Here is a 23,274-nt window from a genome sequence, read left to right on the forward strand (position 1 = left end):
TTGTAGATAGAAGGGCCCATGAAGTGTAAGAACAATGGAAAACAATAGATCCACACCAAAACACATCTCTGAAATTTCACATTAGGGATAAAAGACTCCTTAAGAGAAAGGCAGAGACAGAGATGAGAAATGTTGTATATAAATGATCAAGATTCAGATTTTCAGCATAAACACTGGACGCTAAAAAGTCACTAGAGCAATACCTTCACGACTCTGAGGGAAATTGACTTGCAATCTAGAACTCTATTTTTTAGTCACATGACTCTTTCGTGACCTCATGGACTGTAGCCCACCAGGTTTCTCTGTCAATGAGATTTCCCAGGCAAGAATCCTAGAGTGGGTTGCCATTTCCTTCTTCAGGGAATCTTCCTCACTTAAGGATCGAACCCAGGTCTCCTGAACTGGCAGGTGGTTTCTTTACCACTGAGCCACTTGGTCTCTTCTAGCCAAAAATGATTAAGTGTCAAGAAAGAATACAGATAGTTCAGATCTAAAGTATCAAAATTTACCCCTCTTGTATACTTAGAGGAAAAGTAACCACAGTTAAATGGATCAACTGCAAATACCCTTTATATGTCATAGCAATACCTTTCTATAGCCTTTACATGATCATCATAATCGAATCAAAATTGTTGGAGCAATGGGAAGGCAAGAAATAAGCTTACCTGTGGTGTAGGAATGGGGTGGGTGGTGGTGAAAGAAAATTAAATCCTCATGTTCCTCAGTGGTTAAGCAATTGGTCAGTGATTCTCAAACTTGTCAGCTTCAGGAAAACTTCACAATCTTAAAATTATTGAGGATTGTAAAAAGATCCTTCTTAAGAAGAGCTTTATTGTATAATATTTCTGTTTTTCAACTTGCTTAGTTTTCCATGTATTTATCATTAATTCAACCCCAAGCTATCCTCTGTATTCTATAACTCTGTCCTTAAATCAAATGTATTAGCTAAAATGATTATTACATATTCCTCAAGAATTCTTTTCCAAATTCATGACCTGCACAGTCTGAACAGGTTACTCTCTCTGAAATCTATCAATATTCACTATTTTAGGAATTAAACTAAAACTTTAAATATATATATATTAAATAAAAATAAGGTCATTATATGTTGTCATAAATAATATATTTTATGAAATACATTTATTCTCCCAAGTTAAAAAATGTAGTGAGAATATTGATATTGTTTTACACTTTCATAAACCTAATACCTGGTTTATGTTGTTTTGGTTATGTGGATTATGTGCGGGTATGTTGTTTCAGTTAAACACAGGAAAAAAATCCTACCTCATACAGATATATGGTTAGTAAATGGAGGACTATTTTAATAAACTTTTCAGATAATTTTGGACATTCTTCTTTGATACTACACTAAAAATTGACAAACGGTGGTTTCTTAAAGGTTCACTGAAATGCGCAATCTGAATTCACATTAATAAATATTCAGTACTCTATTGTACTAATATCCATTAGGCTATCTTGCACTTTGAATGGATACTATGTTATAAGATTTTATAACATAATGCATTGGTCATTTGGAAACTATTAGTTTACTGAATTATATATATCTTCCAGATGTTGACACACTGCATTATACAATATTTTAAAAGTCACCTTTGTTAATATCCCCACTAATCTTATCAGAAAAGTCTTTAAGTGTTGAGAAACTTTGCCATGGTGGCAAAATCAAGTTTCCCAAAAGTTGAGACTTCAACTGAAAGCTCAAATTTTACCATTGGTAAATCAATCCCATCAGCTGTTTTCCCCTTAAATAGCAAGCTTTTGCATTCATGTTTGAGAAAATGTCTGCCAAATACTCAAGTTATGCTTTCAACTATCTAAAAATATATTCCACCAGAGTGGCAGGGAGGAGAAGGCCAGTAGCTTGCAACTCAGACAATCCCATAAGTGCTTTTCCCCAGGACAACCATTGAACATCTCTGAAATACCTCACATTTCAACACACATTTCTAGGTTTAATAACATTCATCATTTTTATTGCTTCATCACGGACATTGAGTGAAAATGCAGTTTTTTAAAAACTCCACATGCATGATGATGAAGAATACAGTGACTAGACGTACAGTTTGGCACCACTGTCTTGACTCACGTGAACACGCCAGCAGTTTCACCCGTCACTGCCTTTGCACCATCAGAGCAAATGTCCACACAGTAAACAAAGGCAAAGGATGTCTGAACAGTACATAAGAGTAGTTTTGAACTCACAGACCCAACAAAAGGATCCTGGGACTCAAATGGTCCACAGAGGACATGTTGAGAGTTGCTGTAATCGGTCATCTAAAATTAACTCAATCAAGCTAATAGGAACAAAGAAGTGATATGCTATGGAAAGAAATATTAAGAGCTAGAAGCAGGAAATGCCCACTACATGGACGGGTCTTTCATATCAAGCTTGTCAAATGATTTAACTCTTTCACTTACGAGCATGTATAGCTTTGATTTAAAAACCTCGTAGAGGGACTTCCCTGGTGGTCCAGTGGTTGAGACACCAGGCTTCCACTGCAGAGGGCATGGGTTGGGAAACCAAGATCCTGTAAACATCGTAAGTAATTTAAGCATTCTTCCAAAACACAATGTACTGCTTCAGATACTTAGGTAATTCAAATATCACTTCCACAGATAAACATGGTTTTGTACAAGGAGCTTGAAATATTTCATTTTTAATGTTGACGTAATATAAGCTACAGTTCTTTGTCAGTCAATTCAAGTAGTAAAGGGAGATAAATTATACCTTATTTCAGTTCTGCCAGGAGAGTTGTGTGCTTGTGTGGATGCGTGAGTGTGCATACATGAGGATGAGCTTTTTAAGAGAGGACAGTATGAACTCTTGAATTATTAAGCACTAGATGTAACTGAAATCCTCCCCCATCTGAGAGGGAATGACATCGCTTGAAATAAGCTTTCTTGCTGACTGGAAGTCTCACTCAGGAGGGTCCAAAGCTCACTGTTCCAAGTCACCTTACAGAGACACACTTACAGAGACAGGAGCACACTTCACACCCCACAGTAGCTTTTCTGCGGGCAGGTCCAAGATTCAGAATCAACCCACTGACTGGCTATCTGCCCTCCTAGAATAAACACAGACTAAGAGCAGCATTCTTAACAGAAATATAATTATGGACAGATGGACCTGAAAGGCTAGATGCCTAACAGTGACAAAAGGTACTTGTGAGGAGGGCTGGTATGCCTGTCCCCATGAAGAACAGCCCAGGAGCCATCTTCCCCTAATGACTCAGACTTGCTCCTCCCCAGGGAAGGCGGGAGACAGATGTGAAAGGGATGAGGGACCCACTCAGTCATGCTCCTGTTGATGGTGAAAATACATGGGACCAGATTAATTAACACAGTCATTATCTTGGCAGTTTCCAAACATGGCGATAAATGCTAACAGCATCATATGTGCAAGGCAAGAGAAAAAAAAGAGCAAATCTGGGCAAATCAGGACTGTGACATTTATGTGACTAGGCATTTAAAGGAGCCATTTTTTCTTCAGTAAATAAAAGTACATGATTCTAATAGTCACTTTAGTATTATTTTTCAAGGAAAAACATTTTCAATGTGAGCTATTTTTCTACTTCTTCCAATAGTATCGATTCAGAAAGTTATCAGGGCTTCCCTGGTGGCTCACTGTAAAGAATTCGCCTGCAATACAGGAAACACAGGAAACTTGGGTTCAATCCCTGGGTCAGGAAGAGCCCCTGGAGTAGGAAATGGCAACCCACTCCAGTATCCTTGCCTGGGAAATCCCATGGACCGAGGAGCCTGGCGGGGCACAATCCATAGGTGGCAAATAGCTGGACGGACTGAACACATGTGCACACACGCAGACAGTTACCACATAGATCTTCTCAGAAAGTGTTTTTTCAATACTTTGATAAACATACTAAAATGTTCATATCATGGGCCTTTGTCCTGCAAGATTAAACATCTCACTCTTAAGAGTTTCCACGTCACATCTTTGTTCTCATACAGACGAGCCATTAAGACTCACCAGGAAGACAGGAAACAGCCCTGTTGCTCAGTGTCTGAAGTGGGAGGCATGGAATCCAGAGGATCTTTAAACTCAAGGATCCAAAACCTATTCGAGCCTCAAAAATATAAATACATATTAGACCAACGTTGGTAACAGGAGCCCAGGACTCAGCATCTCCTGGGTGAATGACCAGAGGCTGGGTGAAGTGGACGAGGGGGGAAAGTGAGACTTGCACTTGGTCTCAGGTGCTTTCCGCTCCTACCCCACCTGCCCAGGGCCACAGCAACACCCAGCTACACTCCGGGGAGCTGTCAGGGCAGCCCCGCCTGCTACTAATACGTGCACACAAGGGAAGCAGAGAGATATTTTTAAAAGTCGAATCAAGAGCTAGTCAGGATAATATACCTCTACTTCCTCCAATAATACAACATTTACTCTTTATTTCTGGATTACTGTTCAGTTAAATAAACAGCTCATCTAATTCATAGCTATGTAAGTAACCAATATGAAGATGCATTTTTCCAGATACCCGGATGGACTCCTGTCTGGCTCCCCCTGCTTTCCCACGGCATGGCGTCTGTGCTTCTGCCCTGGCACTGACCCCAGTCTGACCTACGTCAGACTATGCCTCACTGGGAAGTACAGGGAGCTACACCTCACTCATCTGTACTTTTCAGCCCCTGACACCTGGCATGTTGTGAGTGTCTCAAAACACTGAATGAAAGGAAATACTGACTTAAATCTATTCTTCGACAGAACTGTCTTTCTCTTCCTAGGATCAGGGAGTGACAAGATGATTAGTGATCTCTGTCATAGGTTAAGCTGATGAAGTTACTCATCACTTATCTTATCAATGCATGGTGTTAAAAAGGAGGTTGTTTAAAGGCGGAAACAATGCCAACACCGGTTGCAAATCTAGTTAGTGGGATCCTTGTGACCCTTGTAGTGTTTATGGACACTGAGATCAGGGTCAGTGATGGGGGTGGTGGGCAAGATTCTTCTGCATTGTGGGTGGTCAGGGTCTAGTTTCCTCATAGCTGCAACCCCAGCTGGGCGTCAGGAGCCCCCCTGAGCCCACCAGCCGTTGTCAGGGTCATAGAGCCTGCCTATCATCAGGGACACAGGAGGCATTCAGTGCCAATGTAAGAACACAACTGCCTGCCCCCTGCAACACACACACACACACACACACACGCAGGTCAAGGAGACCCACTTAGAACAGCCCATCACACCTCACCGACCTTCGACACCAAGTAACACTGCTAACAGGCAAAGCCGTAATTTAGCTGTCTAAAATACTGTGCTTTGTACCCCCAGGAACTGGTATGGTAAGATGTCCACCTCAAAAACTGTTTTCTGGGGGGCCTCCATGGTAGATCAGTGGTAGAGCATCTGCCTACCAGTGCAGGAGACACGGGTTCGATCCCTGATCTGGGAAGATCCCACATGCCTTGGAGCAAGTAAGCCCATGAGCCACAACTATCGAGCCTGGGCACCACAGCTACTGAGTCCACATGTTACAACAACTGAAGCTGGCGTGCCCCAGAGCCTGTGCCCCACAGCAAGAGAAGCCGCCACAATGACAAGCCTGAACACCGCAACTAGAGAATAGCCCCTGTTCACTGCAACCAGAGAATAACCCCTGCTCACTGCAACTAGAGAACAGCCCCTGTTCACTGCAACCAGAGAAACGCTCACACAACAGTGAGGACCCAGCACTTTCCAAAATAAACATAGAAATAAATAAATATTATTTCTAAAAATGTTTGCTGAGCGGATGAATAAATATAACACAGTGACACTGCTTTTCATGTCTATGTACTGACAAGACAGAATGGTACCGTGGAGAAGACATGGAACCAGAGCCAGAAGACTTGGGCTCTGCAAGAATTAGTTCCTCCCGCTCCTCATCCACCCAGGAAAATACATACCTTATAAAACATTTAATGAATAGGTACTATAATTAATACATTTATACCCATTAACCTCAAATGCTGCCTTATGCCATTTACCACTGAGCCTATTATATAGTTAGAAGTTAGCAACTACTCTCAAGAGGTTGAAATGTTTGTGATTTTTAAATTTGTGACTTCCTTTTTAATTACTGTGTTTTAGTTTCCATTACCTTTTCTGACAAATATTTTCTGTGAATTGCTAACAAGTGATATAGAATTGACCAATTTTCATTGCAAGTCCTTTTATTTCCTTTGCCCACCACTCTCAGAGATGCAAATAAACCATAATAAAATGAGATTATGGGGTAGAATGAGGGGAAACGTACGAATAATTTATAACCTATATAATTAAGTCTTAGAACCCTCAAGAGGATGATTGTGTGATTTAAAATAAAAATGGAAGAAGAAAAAAGAGAGAAGGGACATGTGGGCAAGGTAAGGAGGATGAAGACTGGGGATTAGTAACTAAATAAGGAGAATCATCAGAATAGAACTTGCTTAATATTAAAGTCAGAAAAAAAAACAGAATTCCCTCGTTTATTATTAATATAAAACTTGTTATTATGAACTTATAGAAATGCAATTTACCAAACTTATTTCAACAAATAACTACACACTGAATAAAATACTTGTTGACTAAATTTTTCAGCATTCAGAAATGTGGGCTTCCTCCATACAGGTGGTATCTATTCACATTAATTTGTACCTCAGTTTCCTCATCTTTAAAATGGGCATAATGATCTTCTTACTTCAGAGGACTGTTGCAAAGCTTGAGTGAAAACCCACAAAGCAGCAAGCACAGTACCTGGCATGTGATGAGAACTCAGGACGTGTTAGCTGTAATAATTATTCTCACTACTATGAGACTCTAGATCATTGATATGCACACACAGCTGTCAAGTTGAAAGACAATGAACTTGGTAACTTCAGAGAGAAATCATACTAGAAATGGCTGAGCATCCCAGTAGGAGAATACAAAATGTTAAAAGCTCAGCGGTCTGTTCATAGGCTGACAAAGCTGAGAGCAGAATGGGGGGCAGGGGGAGCTCCAGTTTCCTCTTTGCAAACAGAGAAACCGCCCACAGTCATGAAGTAGTGGGAAGACTTCCCTGGTGATCCAGTGGTTAAAACTCCGCACTACCAATAGCAGGGGCAAGTGAAAATGTTAATCAATCAGCTGTGCCCGACTCTTCACGACCCCATGATCCCATGGACTGTAACCCACCAGGCTCCTCTGTCCATGGAATTCTCCAGGCAAGAATACTGGAGTGGGTTGCCATTCCCTTCTCCAGGGGATTTTCCAGACTCAGGGATCAAGCCTGGGTCTCCTACATTGCAGGCAGATTCTTTACCATCTGAGCCATCAGGGAAGTCCAACTGCAGGGAGCTCAGGTTCAATTCCTGGCTGGGGAACTAAGATCCCACAGGCTATGTGTCACAGCCAAAAGATTTTTTTTTAATGAAGTAAGTGGTAGAAGCGGGGATGGAATTAAGATTTGTGTTTCTTTGCACTCTACGATCTCCACCGTTCCCAAAGGAAAAGCCATTTCGATGGCTGAAACACGTGGCCCATTTTAGCCATCCAGCCACACGCTCAACAACAAATCAGTGTATCTCTTCCTCAATAATAAATGGATCTGGAGCCCTTTTTCTAAAATAGTAAAGCTTCCAAACTACCCTTGTTAGAGGCCAAAGCCTCCTTCTCCTCATTTTCTCCACAAAGCACCAGCTACCCTCATCTTTTCTACTCATTATGTGTGAACAAGAATTTTCATTCCTCTGCTCTCTGTCCCTCTCTTACCTCCTAAGGGCTCAACAGCATGGTTACTGCTGCTAAATGGCCAGTTTCATAAACTGTGACTCAGCACTGGATTTTGAAGTGTCTGGAGGGAATGAGCCACCTAATGAACAGCAGCGATTAATCCCTCAAAGCACCTACACCACTGAAGCATTCTATCAAAAAAGCTATTTAGATGGAAAATATAATCTGTCCTTAGAGGAAAACCAAACAACTGTTGTCGTCAACAAAAACTCCAATACACAATCTTAGCTGAAATAGGTTCTGATGCATCCTGAAGCTACAGAGTGAGCCCTGGGAAATAGCCATGTTCAAGATAATTGGCATGCTGTGACAGCTGGAAACTGACCTCAGATACAGGACTGCCTCAGACTTCTGAATTCACCAATTCCACCACTTTTTTCCAGGCTTATGTGTGTTGTTCCAGGTACGTCTGTGTGTGTGTGTGTGTGTGTGTGAGTGTGTGTGTGTGTTTTAGTCGCTCAGTCATGTCCAACCCTTTGCAACCCCATGGACTGCAATCTGACAGGCTCTTCTGTCCATGGAATTCTCCAGGCAAGAATACTGGAGTGGGCAGCCATGCCCTTCTCCAGGGGATCTTCCCAACCCAGGGACTGAACCTGGGTCACCTATGTTACAGGCAGATTCTTTACCATTTGAGCCAACAGAGAAGCCCCCAGGTATATCTACCTCGCCTTTAAGTGTGTTGTTAGGCTGCAGGAAGGCAGTGAGTCATTCTCTAGTAGTCAGTGCAGGTCAATTTTATAGAATCTCTCAGTATGGGATCTCATTTTGCAAGACTGTGTGTGTGTGTGTGTGTGTGTGTGTGTGTGTGTGTGTGTGTGTAAAATTTCATTAATCTAGTGCTTAGAATTAAAGACAAATTCAGAATAAGTGAACCTAATCCTTAAAACAATCTTAGGAAAGATATAAAAGCAAACATTGATACTTTGTGTGGCAAAATGTCACTCAGCTCATAAGCAGGTGAGTCAGACTTTACAGGCAGACCTGGATGCCCCATCCACTACCCCAAACCGAGTTCCATCTTCACTGGAGATCTCAGCCAACAGAGTCCTTTCTAAAGCATACATGTTAGGGGACTTTCCTGATGGTCCAGTGGTTAAGAATCTGCAGGCCAATGCAGGGGACACAGGTTTGATACCTAGTCTGGGAAGATCCCACATGCCACAAAGCAATTAAACCTATGTGCCACAGCTACTAAGCCCGTGCTCTAGAGCGCACCAGCTGCAACTACTGAGGCCACGTGCCTAGGGCATGTGATCCGAAAACAAGAGAAGCCGCTGCAATGACAAACCCGAGCACTGCAATGAAGAGTAGCCTCCTTTCACCACAACTAGAGAAAGCCCACACAAAGCACTAAGACCCAGCACAGCCAAAAATAAAGGAATAAGCAATAGAAAAGTAAGAAAGCATATGTGTTAGGACAGAGAATTTAAACATCTACCTACTCTGTTCAATAAAGACCATACTGTTAACAAGGAAAGGGCCCTGTTGCCATTTATTAATCTTAGGAAATCAGTATAATTCATGATGAGAGTCCCAGTATTAGGCCTGTTCAGTCTGTCTCTCAGAGGAGCTAAAACATGTCTCACTAGATGGCAGCATTGCCTCCACAGCCTTTTCTGTTGATTTTTGGCCCAGCTTTGTCTCAAGCTTTGTCCCCGCTGGTCTCCCCACCTCCCAGTGAGAAGATGTGATGTAGGGCATTCGTTTTTACACAAATCACAGAGGAATACAATTTGAACGTGGACTTGCAAGTCCAAGTGACCCAGAACTGCCCACAAAGATATGCTAACAGAGTGTGCTGCTGTGGGTGGCCCTCCCCAAGATGGGGAATGTTGGACCAATCTGAGGAGTTGGTCCCTTCCCCTGAGGGACAGAGGGCATGGAAAAGGCCAGTACACAGGAAGCTCTTTGAATCTCAGCTCTGGCATGTTCAAGCTGCTGTGTGACCTTGGGTGAGTCACTTGACATTTCTGGGCCTTGGTGTATCATCTGTAACTCACAAGGGCAGCCTTCCCATCTTGCTTCCACTGGGGTCTCTAGGGACTGTTTGCTTTAACAAAAAGGCAGCCTGTCAAGAACAGGCTAATGGGTTCAGTCTTTCCACTGATACAGATCCTCACAGCCTGAGCCACAGGGACCAAGGGAAACCAGGCTTGCTAAAGTGATTTAGCAAGTTAAACTGGCTCAGATGTGTCATGGAATTAGAAAACTCCTGGTCACAGCCTTGAGTATAAGACAGGTCTGCTGCTATGCTTGCTTTTCATGTGGTACCTTTTTTCTCCCCAGAATCTCAGTCCTTCCGGGGCACTCAGATAAGCTACTGAAAGAGTATGTTAACTCTTTGTGGCCACTGATGCAGCAGCAGTGCACTAAGTGATCTTCAGAGTCCTAAAAATGGTGCCTAATAAGCTTCCCAAACACCTAAATTACTCCCTGGGAGTGACTTAGGCATATGAAATGTATGACTCATTAACTAATGTTCACGAATACCTCTATAAGATAGAGGCATGCTAATTTGTCACACTAAAGACTGTTAGCATAGTAAAATCTCAATTTAAAATTAATTAAGTGTGTGCCTGGGGTGGGGTAGGCAAGGAGCAGACCTGAAATCTCCAAGTTATTGAAGATTCCAAATTATGTAATAATTTCAAAAGAAAGATATATTTGACAAATAAAGATACAAGCAGATAATAAGAAAGCGAGAATATTACATTTTATTAGATGTGTAAACTAAGGAAAGCAAGAACGAGCGACCTGAGGACTATTTCAAAACGCTCGTGCAACAGGAGTCATGAGTCACAACTGAATAACCTCATGTTTCAAATTAACTTCAGAATAATGAGATTTTACTTTCAGATTATTTCAAATGCCACCGCTCTACTATTCTGTAGAATTTTAAATTATCCATGTTTATACACTGTCACCCCTCCTCCTTTTTTAAAAAAGGTCTTCAAAAATGGAGAAAGATGGGTCTATGAGCCTTCCAATATTTTATCAATTTACTCACTAATGGTGGGATGAGATCGACCTGTTTAAATGTGACCTTCTCTTGTAAGATGTGGCGCACCTACAGAAAGCTGGTTTCTGGTCATACGTGGAGGTGGCGGACATTGTCTGAGCTGGGTGACATTTATTTCATGAGCTTGATATCATTTTACAGTTTGGGTCTTGTTTTTTCATTCACTACTGGCTTTTCCATCGGAAAAGAGGACCCTGATTCCATGTAGTCTTGAGTCTGGGGAACCAGAGTTGACTGAGGGTAAGAAGGCCCTCAAATTTCCAGTCCCTTCACTGAGGTCTCACTCTGGGTCAGACATGATGAGTGTTTCACATACATCATTTTGTATAGTCACCACAACAGCGCTGCAACTGGCCACTTTGCAGAGGAAAAAACACAGACATGTAACAGTAAGAAGCCTGCTCGAGGTCACACTGTAAGCAAGGAAGCTGGACTTTTATTTCCGGTGCATGAAAAGCAAATCTAGCGTGACCCAACATCTAGTCCCTCATTGTTTGAGACTTGGATAAAATCACTGATGAGTAGCAGTCTCAGACTCCCCCCTCCCCAGAATCTGTTTCCTTTGTCATTTTAAAAAAGCAGCAGCCATTGTTCACTGTGGACCTGTGGACGGTGGTGTTCCTGAGTTCCTTTCCTCAGCTCTACAAAGAAAGCCAGTCTTTTGCCCAAGTAAACCAGGCTGGGAGGATGGCCCAAATGGGAGAGGAGATGAGATGCTCTCTAAAACAAAGATAACTGCGAAAAGGGGTCCCCATCTAGGGAATCCTCTCTCTGTTAGGACTTCACCTCCCTCGAGCAGCCATCCCCAGCTCTGCCCTCCACCCCGGCCTGGCCTGGAGAGAGCTGGACAAGAGGGTGAGCCACATTCCCACTGCTTCTCACCTCCCACCCCCGCAAAGGACCCAGGGGGGAGAATAAGAAACGCTTTTAATTAGCACAGCACCTACACACTATTTTTAGCCTCTTTCTGGACCCTAGAACTATTGCTGAAGAAGAAAAAAAAAAAAGAACCATTCCACCAACCTAACCCCAGTGATTAGCTTGGTCAGTAGGAAAGGAACAGAAGCTTCCTGCACTGGTCAATTAGGTAGGTCATCAGCATAAGCTGACATACCCCAGGGAGCACTCCAGGAAGTACTGTTTACATGTATACCAATGGCTGTAAAGGCACATATAACGGTATGTGTGTATAAAAGCATGTAACAGTATTATATGCGTAAGTTCAGAAGAGGAGGTTGTTATTCTACAAAGAAACGCACGTGAATATTTTTTCATTTCATCTGACTTGAAGTATTCTCCAGCTGTACAAGGGTGTATGGATATGACCTTCTCCCCTGCTTTCTTTATTTCGCCCTTTGTATCTTTTCCCCTTCCCTTCAGTCTTCTCTATCCACAGGACAGAACAAGAATGTGCCAGTGCTGACCAGCTGTGAACATCTGCACCTCCCCGTTTCTCAGAAGCAGGATCAGCAGGAACAAGCATGGGTTGCTCACCTCCTCAATGCTACCGTCATCTTTCACCCGTCTGGCTGGCACCTATCTGTCTGTAGTCAGAGGAACAGTGACCCCAAATTCATGTCCACCCTGAGCCTCAGCATGTGACCTTACCTGGACATAGCATCTTTGCAGATGTAATTAGTTAAGGGTTGAGATGACACCATACTGGATTAAAGCAGGTCCTAAATTCAATGACCAGTGTCCTTATAACAAGAGGAAAGTGACAGATGGAGCAGAAAGCCATGCGAAGACAGAGGGGGAGACTGGAGTGACACGGCCAGAAGCCAAAGAATGCTTGCTGGAAGAGACAAGGAAGGATTCTCCCACAGGCTCTTCAGAGGAAGCTCGGCCCTGCCAACACACCTCGATTGTGGACTTCAAGTCTCCAGACAGAACCATGAGACAATGAATTTTTGTTCTTTTAAGCCACTTAGTTTGTAGTCATTTTACTATGGCAGCCCTAGGAAACAGAATATACCATCATCTATCTGTCTGTCTGTCTTTCTATCTGCATTGTTCTCTTCCCTATACTTACTACACTGCTGCTGCTGCTAAGTTGCTTCAGTCGTGTCCGACTCTGTGCAACCCCAGAGACGACAGTCCACCAGGCTCCGCCGTCCCTGGGATTCTCCAGGCAAGAACACTGGAATGGGTTGCCATTTCCTTCTCCAATGCATGAAAGTGAAAGTGAAGACGCTCAGTCATGTCTGACTCTTAGCGACCCCATGGACCGCAGCCTACCAGGCTCCTCCGTCCATGGGATTCTCCAGGCAAGAGTACTGGAGTGGGGTGCCATCGCCTTCTCTGACTTATTACACTACTGCCAGATAAACGGTTCTTTAAAGCTGGGGTTCTTTGCCCTGGCAGTTCAAACCAAAGCCTGGGTCCCACCTGAGATATTCTGATTTCATTGGTCTGGACTGTGGCTTAGGCACCGGTATTTTTCTTTAAAGCCCCCAAGTGATTCTAGTTGAGAACTGCTGTCAACAAGGAAATCTTTCCATTTTCCTGCTCCAAAATCTCCGGTGGTTGTCTTCTGTCTACCGAATTAAAAGAAAAGGATAGCAACTAACAACTTCTGCTCTCCAGCTGGCAAGGTGCTTCCACATTCACGTGAACCCTCAAAACAGCAGATGACAAAGGACTGAATCCCGGGGCAGTTCTGCGAAACCCCTCCAATCAGGACAGCAGACACGACAGAGAAGATGGGCTTCCTGCTACAGAGATTCCTGCCAAGTCTCTCCTCACCCTCCCACTCCCCAGCTTACAATGTTTTCTGCAGTTTCAACAGTATGAGATACTTACATAATGGTAATTACTAGCTGCTGATGGAGAGGGCTGTGGCGTGCTTGTTATTATGATGCTGTAACAATAGGGAAATCTGAGACAATTGAAAACCAACCGCGCAGTATGAGTAACCTCTCATTCTGTGGAGGCACCCAAATGAAATAATCTGACTTGCTAATGCACTGTCTGATCCACCGGGTAATGTAGTTTGTTGTGTGGGATGAAAAGCCCATGTTCTTGGCCATCCTGCAGGTTTCCACAGCAACTCCTTGGTCCGTATACCTCATTAACTTCTCCTACCAAGCTTCACAGCTATCCAGTGCTTACCAGGTGTATTAATTTCCTATTCCTGAAGCAAATTACTGAACATTTAGCAGCATAAAGCAGCACGCATATCCATTCTTTATTCCATCAAGTCCAGGGTGTCAGACATCTAAAACGGGCTAGACAAGCTGCTTCTTTCTGCAGACTCTAGGGAGAATCTGATTCTTTGATTTTTCCAGCTTTTTAGAAGTTGCTTTCACTGCTTGGCTTGTGACCCCTTCCTCCATCTTCAAAGCCAGCGAAGTTGCACCTTCACTCTTCTGACCTCTGCTTCCATCCTTACATCTTCTCTTTCTGACTCTGTTCCTCTTGTCTCCCTTTTACAAGGACCCTTATGATTACATTGGAATCACCCAGATAATCCAGGATGATCTCCCCATCTTAAGATCCTTAACTTTATTGTATCTGCAGAACCTCTTTTATTTTGTAAGGTAGCATATCCATAGGTTTCAGGGATAAGGACATGAACATCTTTGAAGGTCCTCTTCTAGCCTCCTGGGCTAGAAGGACATGAACATCTTTGAAGGTCCTCTTCTAACCTTCCCTGATAACACTGGTGGTAAAGAACCTGTGAGGCAATGCAGGAGACATAAGAGACAAGGGTTCAATCCCTAGGCAGGGAAGATCCCCTGGAGGAGGGCATGGCAACCCATTCCAGTACTCTTTCCTGCAGTATCCCATGAACAGAGAAGCCTGGCAGGCTACGGTCCATAGGACTGCAAAGGGTCGGACATGACCAAAGTGACTTAGCACACACACACTCATTCAGCCTACCACCCAAGTAAATGACTACTGCTGCTGCTAAGTCACTTCAGTCGTGTCCGACTCTGTGTGACCCCATAGATGGCAGTCCACCAGGCTCCCCTGTCCCTAGGAATCTCCAGGCAAGAACACTGGAGTGGGTTGCCATTTCCTTCTCCAATGCATAAAAATGAAAAGTGAAAGTGAAGTCGCTCAGTCGTGTCTGACTCTTCGAGACCCCATGGACCGCAGCCTACCAGCCTCCTCCATCCACGGGATTTTCCAGGCAAGAGTACTGGAGTGGGGTGCCATTGCCTTCTCTGAAGTAAATGACTAGGTAAAAAATATTTTTGAAATTTATTGATGAAGTGTAAGTGTTCCCTTCAGCCCATGGCCCTGCCCATGCTTATAAGAAGTGCTGACTCTTTCAGAATTTCACCCTGAGCACCATATTCTTGAGAAATGCTCTGTCCGTGACAGAAGATACAAACTGATCCTGTTTCCTGTGCCCAGGTTTGTCAAAATGCATAAAGATAAATAACACTCTTTTGACCATCTATAAACAGGAGAAAACAAAAACTCATGATGTCGAATGATCTTGCTGATGTCATAATTTATCAAATTGCAACACTTTATGTTATTGGCCTGCCGGGACAGAGCAGCAGCAAAATGGCACTAGGGCTGGCCCAAGAAAGGCATTTTGTGTATTTCAGGAACAGGCGTCTGACTCTGCAGGGCTGCAAACAACAGGAATGGAAATCCTCCACTACTGACACACAGCAAACACCTGCCCTACTCCTTTGTGAAAAGTGGCTCAGTGAGGAAAGAACATGAGTGCACCTCATCCCGCAAGGCAACAGCTCTACTCTCCGTGTGCTTCTGGGTTCCATGGATTCATCACAGTCAAAGCCTCTGAGCACTGGAACACGAGCGAGCCTCAGAGTCCACCCTCCTCTTCCAAGGGCACCTGGAAGTCCTCAATAAAAGGATCAGCACCAAGTCTTTCCAGAGCTTCTGACTTCAGAAGACCAAGGCCTGGATACTGCCAAGATCCCACAGTTGAGCAAGCTTGGAGCTGCTTTCAGGTTGGTGCTACTATTGCCTCGCTCTTGCCTGTATCTTCAATTACAAAGTCCAATAGTGCCTCTGCAAGAATACTGGAAAGGGTTGCCATTTCCTTCTCCAGGGGATCTTCCAGACCCAGGTATCAAACCTGGGTTTCCTGCATTGCTGGCAGATTCTTTACCATCTGAGACACCAGGGAAGCCCAGGCCTCTGCTTACTATATACAGTTAACTCCTAGAGATATGAGACAATCCCACATGACTTCAGCCAGAGTTTAGTCTGGAATTATTCCTAACATTGACTCTAATGGATGTTTTTTTGAGAAAGCAGGATAACTTTTATCAAACACATATCCTCAAATCAAGGAACGCACACTGAATTCATCATGGATTTATCACCTATGTATTAATTTAACATATTCCTGAATTTTCTTGACAACTTCAATTTATCAAAGTCCCATAAAATAAAACTCTTCAACCCTTTCAAATGTCCCTATTTTGAGTGTGACATCAAAAAACCACCTGGACTACTTTCATTGCACCCAAGGATTTACTGACTATCATTAAGATACTTCATGTTAAAGATTAGCTTGGAGCCAATTAACTGATGGTTTCCACCCAAAACCTTGAGGTCTGGATAGGCCTTCTACCCTGGAATTTTTTCCTAAATTTAAGGCCAGTCAGGAGAAACAACTTTAGTGTATCCTTGAGACTGGAACTTTCCCTAATGAGTAGCCCTTTTTTTGTATATGTTAGTTGCTGTCAGAGACACAAGAATAAATAAATCTATGTTCTCAAGAAACAAAAGACATCAAACAGAATCAGGAAACTCTACCCAAAAGAAACTTCAAATCTCTCGGCCTTGGTTTCTAGACAGCTGATATTGGGATCCCTGTGTTACAGTTTATAAAATATGTTCATATTTTTTTAAAAAATTGTTCTCTTGCAAGGTAGGGATTTCATTCATAAGGAAAGAGACCAAAATATTAAGCTACTAAAACAAGACTCAACAGTTGGTGGAGCCATGCTCTTGAACTAGGCAGAACCATCTCTAAATCTCCCACCACGGTGCAAAAGGCAATTACTATCCTACAGAAGTGGATTCTAACATGAACATTCTGTGATTAGAATATTATGTGTCAATTCTTTCCTGTATTTCCTGTAATAAATGTAAATTGGGGAAAAGCAGTTGCCATTCAAAAGAGGTATATAATTAATCTGTGGTGAACTACAAGAAATTAATCCAGACATGTTTTCTCAAAGCTAAAACTCATGTGATAAAATGAAAGTTCTAGAGCATTGCACTGACTGTGTTAAATGTCTGTAAGTTAATAAAAGAACATCTTTCTTTTAAACAGTCCACCTTATCAACTTCTGTGAAGTCGACTTGCTATGATATTTAATGAAAAAAATTATCTGCAGTTTGTTTGCCATTTTTTAATATAATCTCAATGCTTCCTAAATTACTATTTTTCTTACCTGTCTGGATAGATTCTTATTTATCTGCAGTGCTTATAGGTTCCCACTCTTACTGGAGGTAATTGAGAAACATGAAGGATCTAGCAAAAGAGAATCAAGAAATCTTCCTACTGCAGCCTTTGAAGACTGCGTCCCTGGGGACTCATAGGATTAAACAATCCACCTGCAAATGGTCAGGAAGATCCCCTGGAGAAGGGAATAGCAACCCACTCCAGTATTCTGGCCTGGAGAATCCCATGGACAGAGGAGCTTGGCGGGCTACAGCCTATGGAGTTGGACACAACTGAGCAACTAACAGTTTCACTTTTCCACTTTCACACACACACAGTGCTGTGGGAAACAGGGAACTTGAGGGGCTTGAGGGACACTTCGCTCTCCCATACAGAGGTTTTACTCTGCTCACTGCTGCAAAGCCCATCCTCATTCTTGTCATCCCCCTGTACTTAAATGGCAGAATAGCCTCCTCTTCTCCCTTGCTTCTACAGGCTCCACGTTTGCTGGTGTGGAGCAGTGCACTCGGCAGCAACAAAGTCCAGATAGATACTTCTCTGCCCAGAGAACGGCTTTGGCACTAAGCCAGAGGACCATCTGCTCTGTGGAGAGGGAAGTGGGAGTAAGGGTGAGCAGGAAAAGTGAGGTCAGCTTTCAGAGCAGTCAACCATCTCTGGCAAGCTGGCCAGACTGTGAACTGCAGAATATTTACTGCAGGGAGATGTCCATAAGAGGAGCCATGCAGTCTAGCCAGACCCAGAGCCCCCACCCCGGGGCATGAGGATAACATAGTCACAACACGGGGACATTGGTTCACCAGGCACCAAATCTCTTTATCCCAGAGAGATTTCCTCTGATCCCTTTAACTACTGCTCGGGGGAAATGCAGAAATTAGTCTGTTCTGAGTTGGAAAGAAGCAACTGAATGTATCCAGGCTGATCTCAAGTTGGTAGCTGCGTGAATCACCTTTGTGCCTGCCTTTGGCCACATCAACACACTCTTGCCCCATGGGCTGGACTTCAAGCCCTTCTGCAGGCTCTCAGAGCACACTGGGCATCTGTCTATACTTGCAAGCACCTCCCTGGATTATAACACATAGTTCCCCTGCCTTCTCCACTAAGGACCACAGGACAGGAGCCTGGGTTTCCAGCCCATGGCAGGAGCCCCAACCAACACACAGCATAGTGTCTGGCACTTGGGAGAGCTTATAGACACTTGCTATTGTACCGGAAATTCTTTTTCCTCTGAGGTGGAGCATGGGGAAGGAAGAGCAGAAAGAATTGTTGCATATTTTATTTTAAATGTACCAGTAATCCTCAATCTTCCTTTTAAGCACCCTATTCAGTCCCCCACCCCCTACACAGACTTTCCCCACACTCTGGATTTTTTTATATGAAAGCTCCAGTCCCAAGTTCTTCTGTCCTCACTCACCAGCACTGTGCAGCAGCTGAATCTTCTAACTAGCGCCTGATACATGTTACAAGTGCTCTGGGGCCCTGGAAGGTGAAATGTGAGTTGTCTGTGTAACATGAGTGAGTGTGTGGCTAGCACAACCCAGGATGTGTTGAAAATTCGACCTGGGTAGAAGGCTGTGCACCAGAGCATTTTATTTATAGTCGTGAAAACCCAAACTCAAATAACTGATGCTCGGTTATATAAATCAGGACACATTCATATATGGGTAGTATTTATATAATGGAATATTAGGCTACCATTAAAGATCCTATTTTAGAAAAATATATAATGGTGGGAAAATACCATGAAGTATATTAAGCAAAAAGCAAATCACGGAACTGAACATTATCACAATTTTAGAAACTGCATGCGTATAAAATCCTGGGAAGAAATATACTCAAAAGCTGTGAATTTCTATTTCTGGGTGTTGTTGCTTTTTAAAGTCTGTCTTGAACTTTTTCATGTTTTTAAAATTTTATTTTACAACAGACATGTATCACTTTTTATAATTTCTAAAACTATTTTTAAATTACAAACCAAAAAAACCCCAAGCATATTATTCAATAATAGAAAGAAGTTATTCTGTTCCTGCCCTAGATGGTTATATTCAAGCATTAGACTATGAAGTCCCACCCAGGGTGCCACTGGTTTCTCATTATATTTTTATCCACAACCCAGAAAATTCTATCCAAAAGTGAAGTGGCAGGCAGGCCCCCACAGGTCAAAATAGGAGGCCTTTATTTTTGGTGTACCATGTCTTAAAAGAAACCATAGCTGGGAAAGATGTTGAGATAAGTGTTCTGGGGTAAGTTCAGAAAGTTGGAAGCAGCCAGGGCAGGGAAAGCCATTCTCCTGGGCAGGGAAGACCTGGTGCTACTCTGGCACCAGCTGTTCGGCCACAGGCAATTATTCCATTTCTTTAAGCATCCTGTTTCCCCATCTGTAAGAGGAAGATCCAATATCTGTCTTGCTGACCTCACAGGTGTATGGGGCCGGTTGGGGGGGGGGGGATTAAATAAAATGATGTGTGCTCTATATTTTGTAAACTATACAGCAGCATCAGGTAAACGAAAAGCTTAGCCGTCCAAGGTTACTAACTTCTCAAGATAAAGATCCACGCTCCCCACTTTCTTTCAAGATATCAAGAGAAACAATCTCTACTCCCTTTTACACTCTAGAAAAGTCACCAGGAATTTTATCAGCTGCATTCAACTCATTTTATGTTTCCCTGCACCTCTATCCCATGAAAGAAAAACTATGCTATGCATTCACTCAACTTGTTTCTTTTTTCTCCTGGACACAGGGGTAGACTGGCTTTCTCAGCCTCCCCTGAGGGAAGATGGGACCAGGAGACTGAAATCTCACCCCCTCCAGGCTGGGCCCCCCACCTCTTCCTGGGAGATCCTCCACCCTCTCTCTCTTTCTCCAGTTCCTGGCTGGTTGTACAAGATCTCGTGGAAGACTCTGAGACCGCTGGAAAATGCTGGCATGCTATCGATAGATGGAGGAGCCTAGGACCCTATGTCATAGTAGAAGACTACCCACCAAACACCCCATACAACCCCGACGCAAGTAAGAAATAACTTGAGACCAACTGTTGCACCAATTATCCACCCTGACTAGTACATTCAACATCAACACTTTCTGCTGCTTCCCACCATGAGTGACGCAGCAGACACAGAGAGCACATGGGATAAACCCAACCCTCCTCCAGCAGAAAACTCACCCAAGAAAGATTAAGAAAACTTTTTTAGATTCCCTGGCAGACTTAAGACCTGCTCTGTTATTTCTATAGGGAAACTTGAGAGTGTGTGCTAATTTAAATAACAGAAAAGAGAAAATAAGAAAAGGGGAACACATGTTTGGTAACCTCATCCCACAGTATTTAAAGTGAGATGCAAATAGAAAAGGGTTATGGTCGGTCAAGGTGGGAGAAATTAAGAAGAGAATCTCCCTCTCTTTTGAGAATGGTATAGACTATGGAAACAGAGCGCCATCTTGAATCACTGGTCCCTGTTTTAAATAGAGACATTTTATCTCTATTTAGCATCATCCAGCAGGGCTACATGGAAACACCAGGCTCTGCATTGAGGAGTTCCCAGAGGGACAAAGTAGAGAAAGAAAGTGCTACTCACTTCTTTGCTTTGACTGTAGCCAACCCTGTCCTTTTTTACTCAGAGGCTACTTACCTGGTAGGGATACAGGGTGACCCCGTTGGTTCTCGACAGGGACCAGGTGCCGTCCAGGTACTGGTGAGCCTGGATGGCCACTGAGCTGAGGATGTTCCCATTGCTGGGACTGGTGGCCATCTGGAGACTGACCTTGGCCTGGTGGGTTGGAGACCCACTCTTCTTCTCGGCCCCATTGCTGACCCCGAGGCTGTTGGGCTTGCTGCTATGCTTATTGGTGACGAAGGCTGTGTAGCTGGAGGGGGCATAGGAGGCGGGCACAAAAGCCCAATCCCTGGGCTGCTGGAGCCCCCCCACGTGCCGGGACCCCACCAGAGTGGGGACGTTGGAGAGGGGTGGGGGGGAGCCAGGGGAACCATCAAAGCGCTCGCTGCCAGCCGCCTGTTCCAGGGTCAGCACCATCTGAATGGCCTCCTGCTTCAGCTGGTTCAAGTGGGTGGCACAAATGTCACAGCGGTTGTCCCTGTCATTCCATGCCTTCCGGATGGTGTTGGGGACCTGGAGCTTGTCATGAATCACAGCCGAGAAAGCAGGATCCTGGAGAACACATAAACAAACAAACAAACAAACAAACGGAGAGCCTATAAATCAAGGCTGGTAAGAGCAATTCAGATGTCTACTTTATGAGTTAAGCCCTTCATATATCCAAGAAGTTGGACTGTTTGATTGACATCCAGCAGAAATGAGCAGCCAGATTGGCAGATAAGCCTCTGGTTGACAAACACATCTGACAAATGTAATATTTTACAATGGAGACATTAAGGAATTATATATATATATATATATTTCTAAGCATCCTCCTTACCAGGCTAGTCAAGTAAGAACATTCCAGACTTTTCCCCCTGTGTCCACGGTAGCTATATAGGCATACCTGGTTGCTCTCAAGGTGTTCACAAATGGGTGAAGTAGACACGAATGGGTGTCCGGGCCTGGTCGGGGTGAGTGCAGCCACTCTGGACTGATGCTCTGTGCCCCAACCCATGAACTATGAAAACTTGGTAGCAGATGGAGGCACTACTTGTGACCCAGAACAGAGATTCTATTCCAAGAAAACCCTGGCCTCATTAGCATCGTTTGCTAAGTTCCACTGGAAGAAAAACCAACTAAACAGATTCTGGCCCAGAGATACAGCCTCTCCAACAAACCCCTCCAGAGCTCCCATGTTTACTGTTGGCCCCCAGCAGGCTGGCCATGCCCACACCCACGTAGCTGACATTCTGAACCATCAGAAGGAACATATCTCCTTCATAAACAGTCCAAGATACTTTTCCCCAGAAACTTCATCTAAAACTATTAAAAACTTTTTTGCTCAGAAGCATATATGTAAAAGAAACCAGAAAATGAATTTAATGAAGATTTCTTTCATTTGTGTGTGTGCGTGTATGCTAAGTCGCTTCAGTTATGTCCAACTCTTTGCAACCCTATGGACTATAGCCCACCAGGCTCCTCTGTCCATGAGATTCTCCAGGCAAGAAAACTGGAGTGGGTTGCCATACCTTCCTCCAAGGGATCTTCCAACCCAGGGATCAAACCCGAGTCTCTCTTACAGCTCCTACATTGGCAGACAGGTTCATTACCACTAGCACCACTTGGGAAGCTCCTTTCTTCATTTACTTTGCTTTAATTTTTGTGGGAAAGCAGGACTGCACAGAGAAACAAGCACCAGGTGTGCTAACCGGTTATCAAAATACTTGGATTCTAGTTCCAGTTCTGCTACTCATTAGCTGTGTGACCTTGAACAATTTACGGAGCCTCTCTGAACCTCTCATCTGTCACTCAAGGCCATGGCCTATCTTTACTATAGGGTTCTTCCCGCTCCATGACTCTGTGTAGGGAAATGGGGATACCGTAGGTACTCTGTAGGATACAATGTCTGCAGAAATGGACAGACCTCCTGTGCTGTTTGGGGGCCTGGTTGAACTTTTGAGATTCCACAACTGCTGCAAGTAACTCATGAGGCTTATCTCAACGTGTATTTTCCTAAGGACATTAGAAGAAAATCTTCCCTTCTGAAATCTGTGGTATCTATCATGGAGTGGAAACCCCATCAGGGCTGAGCGGGATTTGATGAGCTGGGGGTGAGGGGGGCAGCGTGGGGCAGCCAGGGTGGGCAGGGAGATCAGCAATGGGAGGGTCACTCTTCATTATGATCCATCTTGATTACGGGCTCCAGCATTTTGTTTTCCCTGTTTAACTACCCTGAACAGCTCCTCAGCATGCACTGATTAATTGATTAATAAATCAAGAGGCCTCTTTACACAGCAGCAGCAAGGAGTGGCTCAGAGGGGTAGAAACTCAAGACGGTCATAGAAAATGATGAGAAACAATAGGAGGTCAAGGTTGACCAAGTCTGACTGATGAAGTGAGGCAAACCATATGAGGCCTGTTTGTGGCACCCCTTCTTAGCTGCTCTGTCCAGAGTCCCTGACCAAAATTCAGCACATGTGGGACCCAAAA

The 23,274-nt window shown here is 43.7% G+C and overlaps 1 protein-coding gene across 1 annotated transcript in view; it reads right to left on the reverse strand.

Moving 5' to 3' along the window:
- Positions 1 to 23,274, reverse strand: part of KIF26B (kinesin family member 26B) — a 517,705-nt gene that overhangs the window by 298,961 nt on the left and 195,470 nt on the right. The window contains exon 3 of the mRNA XM_027976327.2: positions 20,818 to 21,354. Coding sequence (XP_027832128.1) covers positions 20,818 to 21,354 — 537 coding nt within the window. The remainder of the gene's footprint in view (positions 1 to 20,817; positions 21,355 to 23,274) is intronic.

The sequence above is a fragment of the Ovis aries genome, chromosome 12 (assembly GCF_016772045.2).
Source record: "Ovis aries strain OAR_USU_Benz2616 breed Rambouillet chromosome 12, ARS-UI_Ramb_v3.0, whole genome shotgun sequence".
In the NCBI taxonomy this organism is placed as follows: domain Eukaryota; kingdom Metazoa; phylum Chordata; class Mammalia; order Artiodactyla; family Bovidae; genus Ovis; species Ovis aries.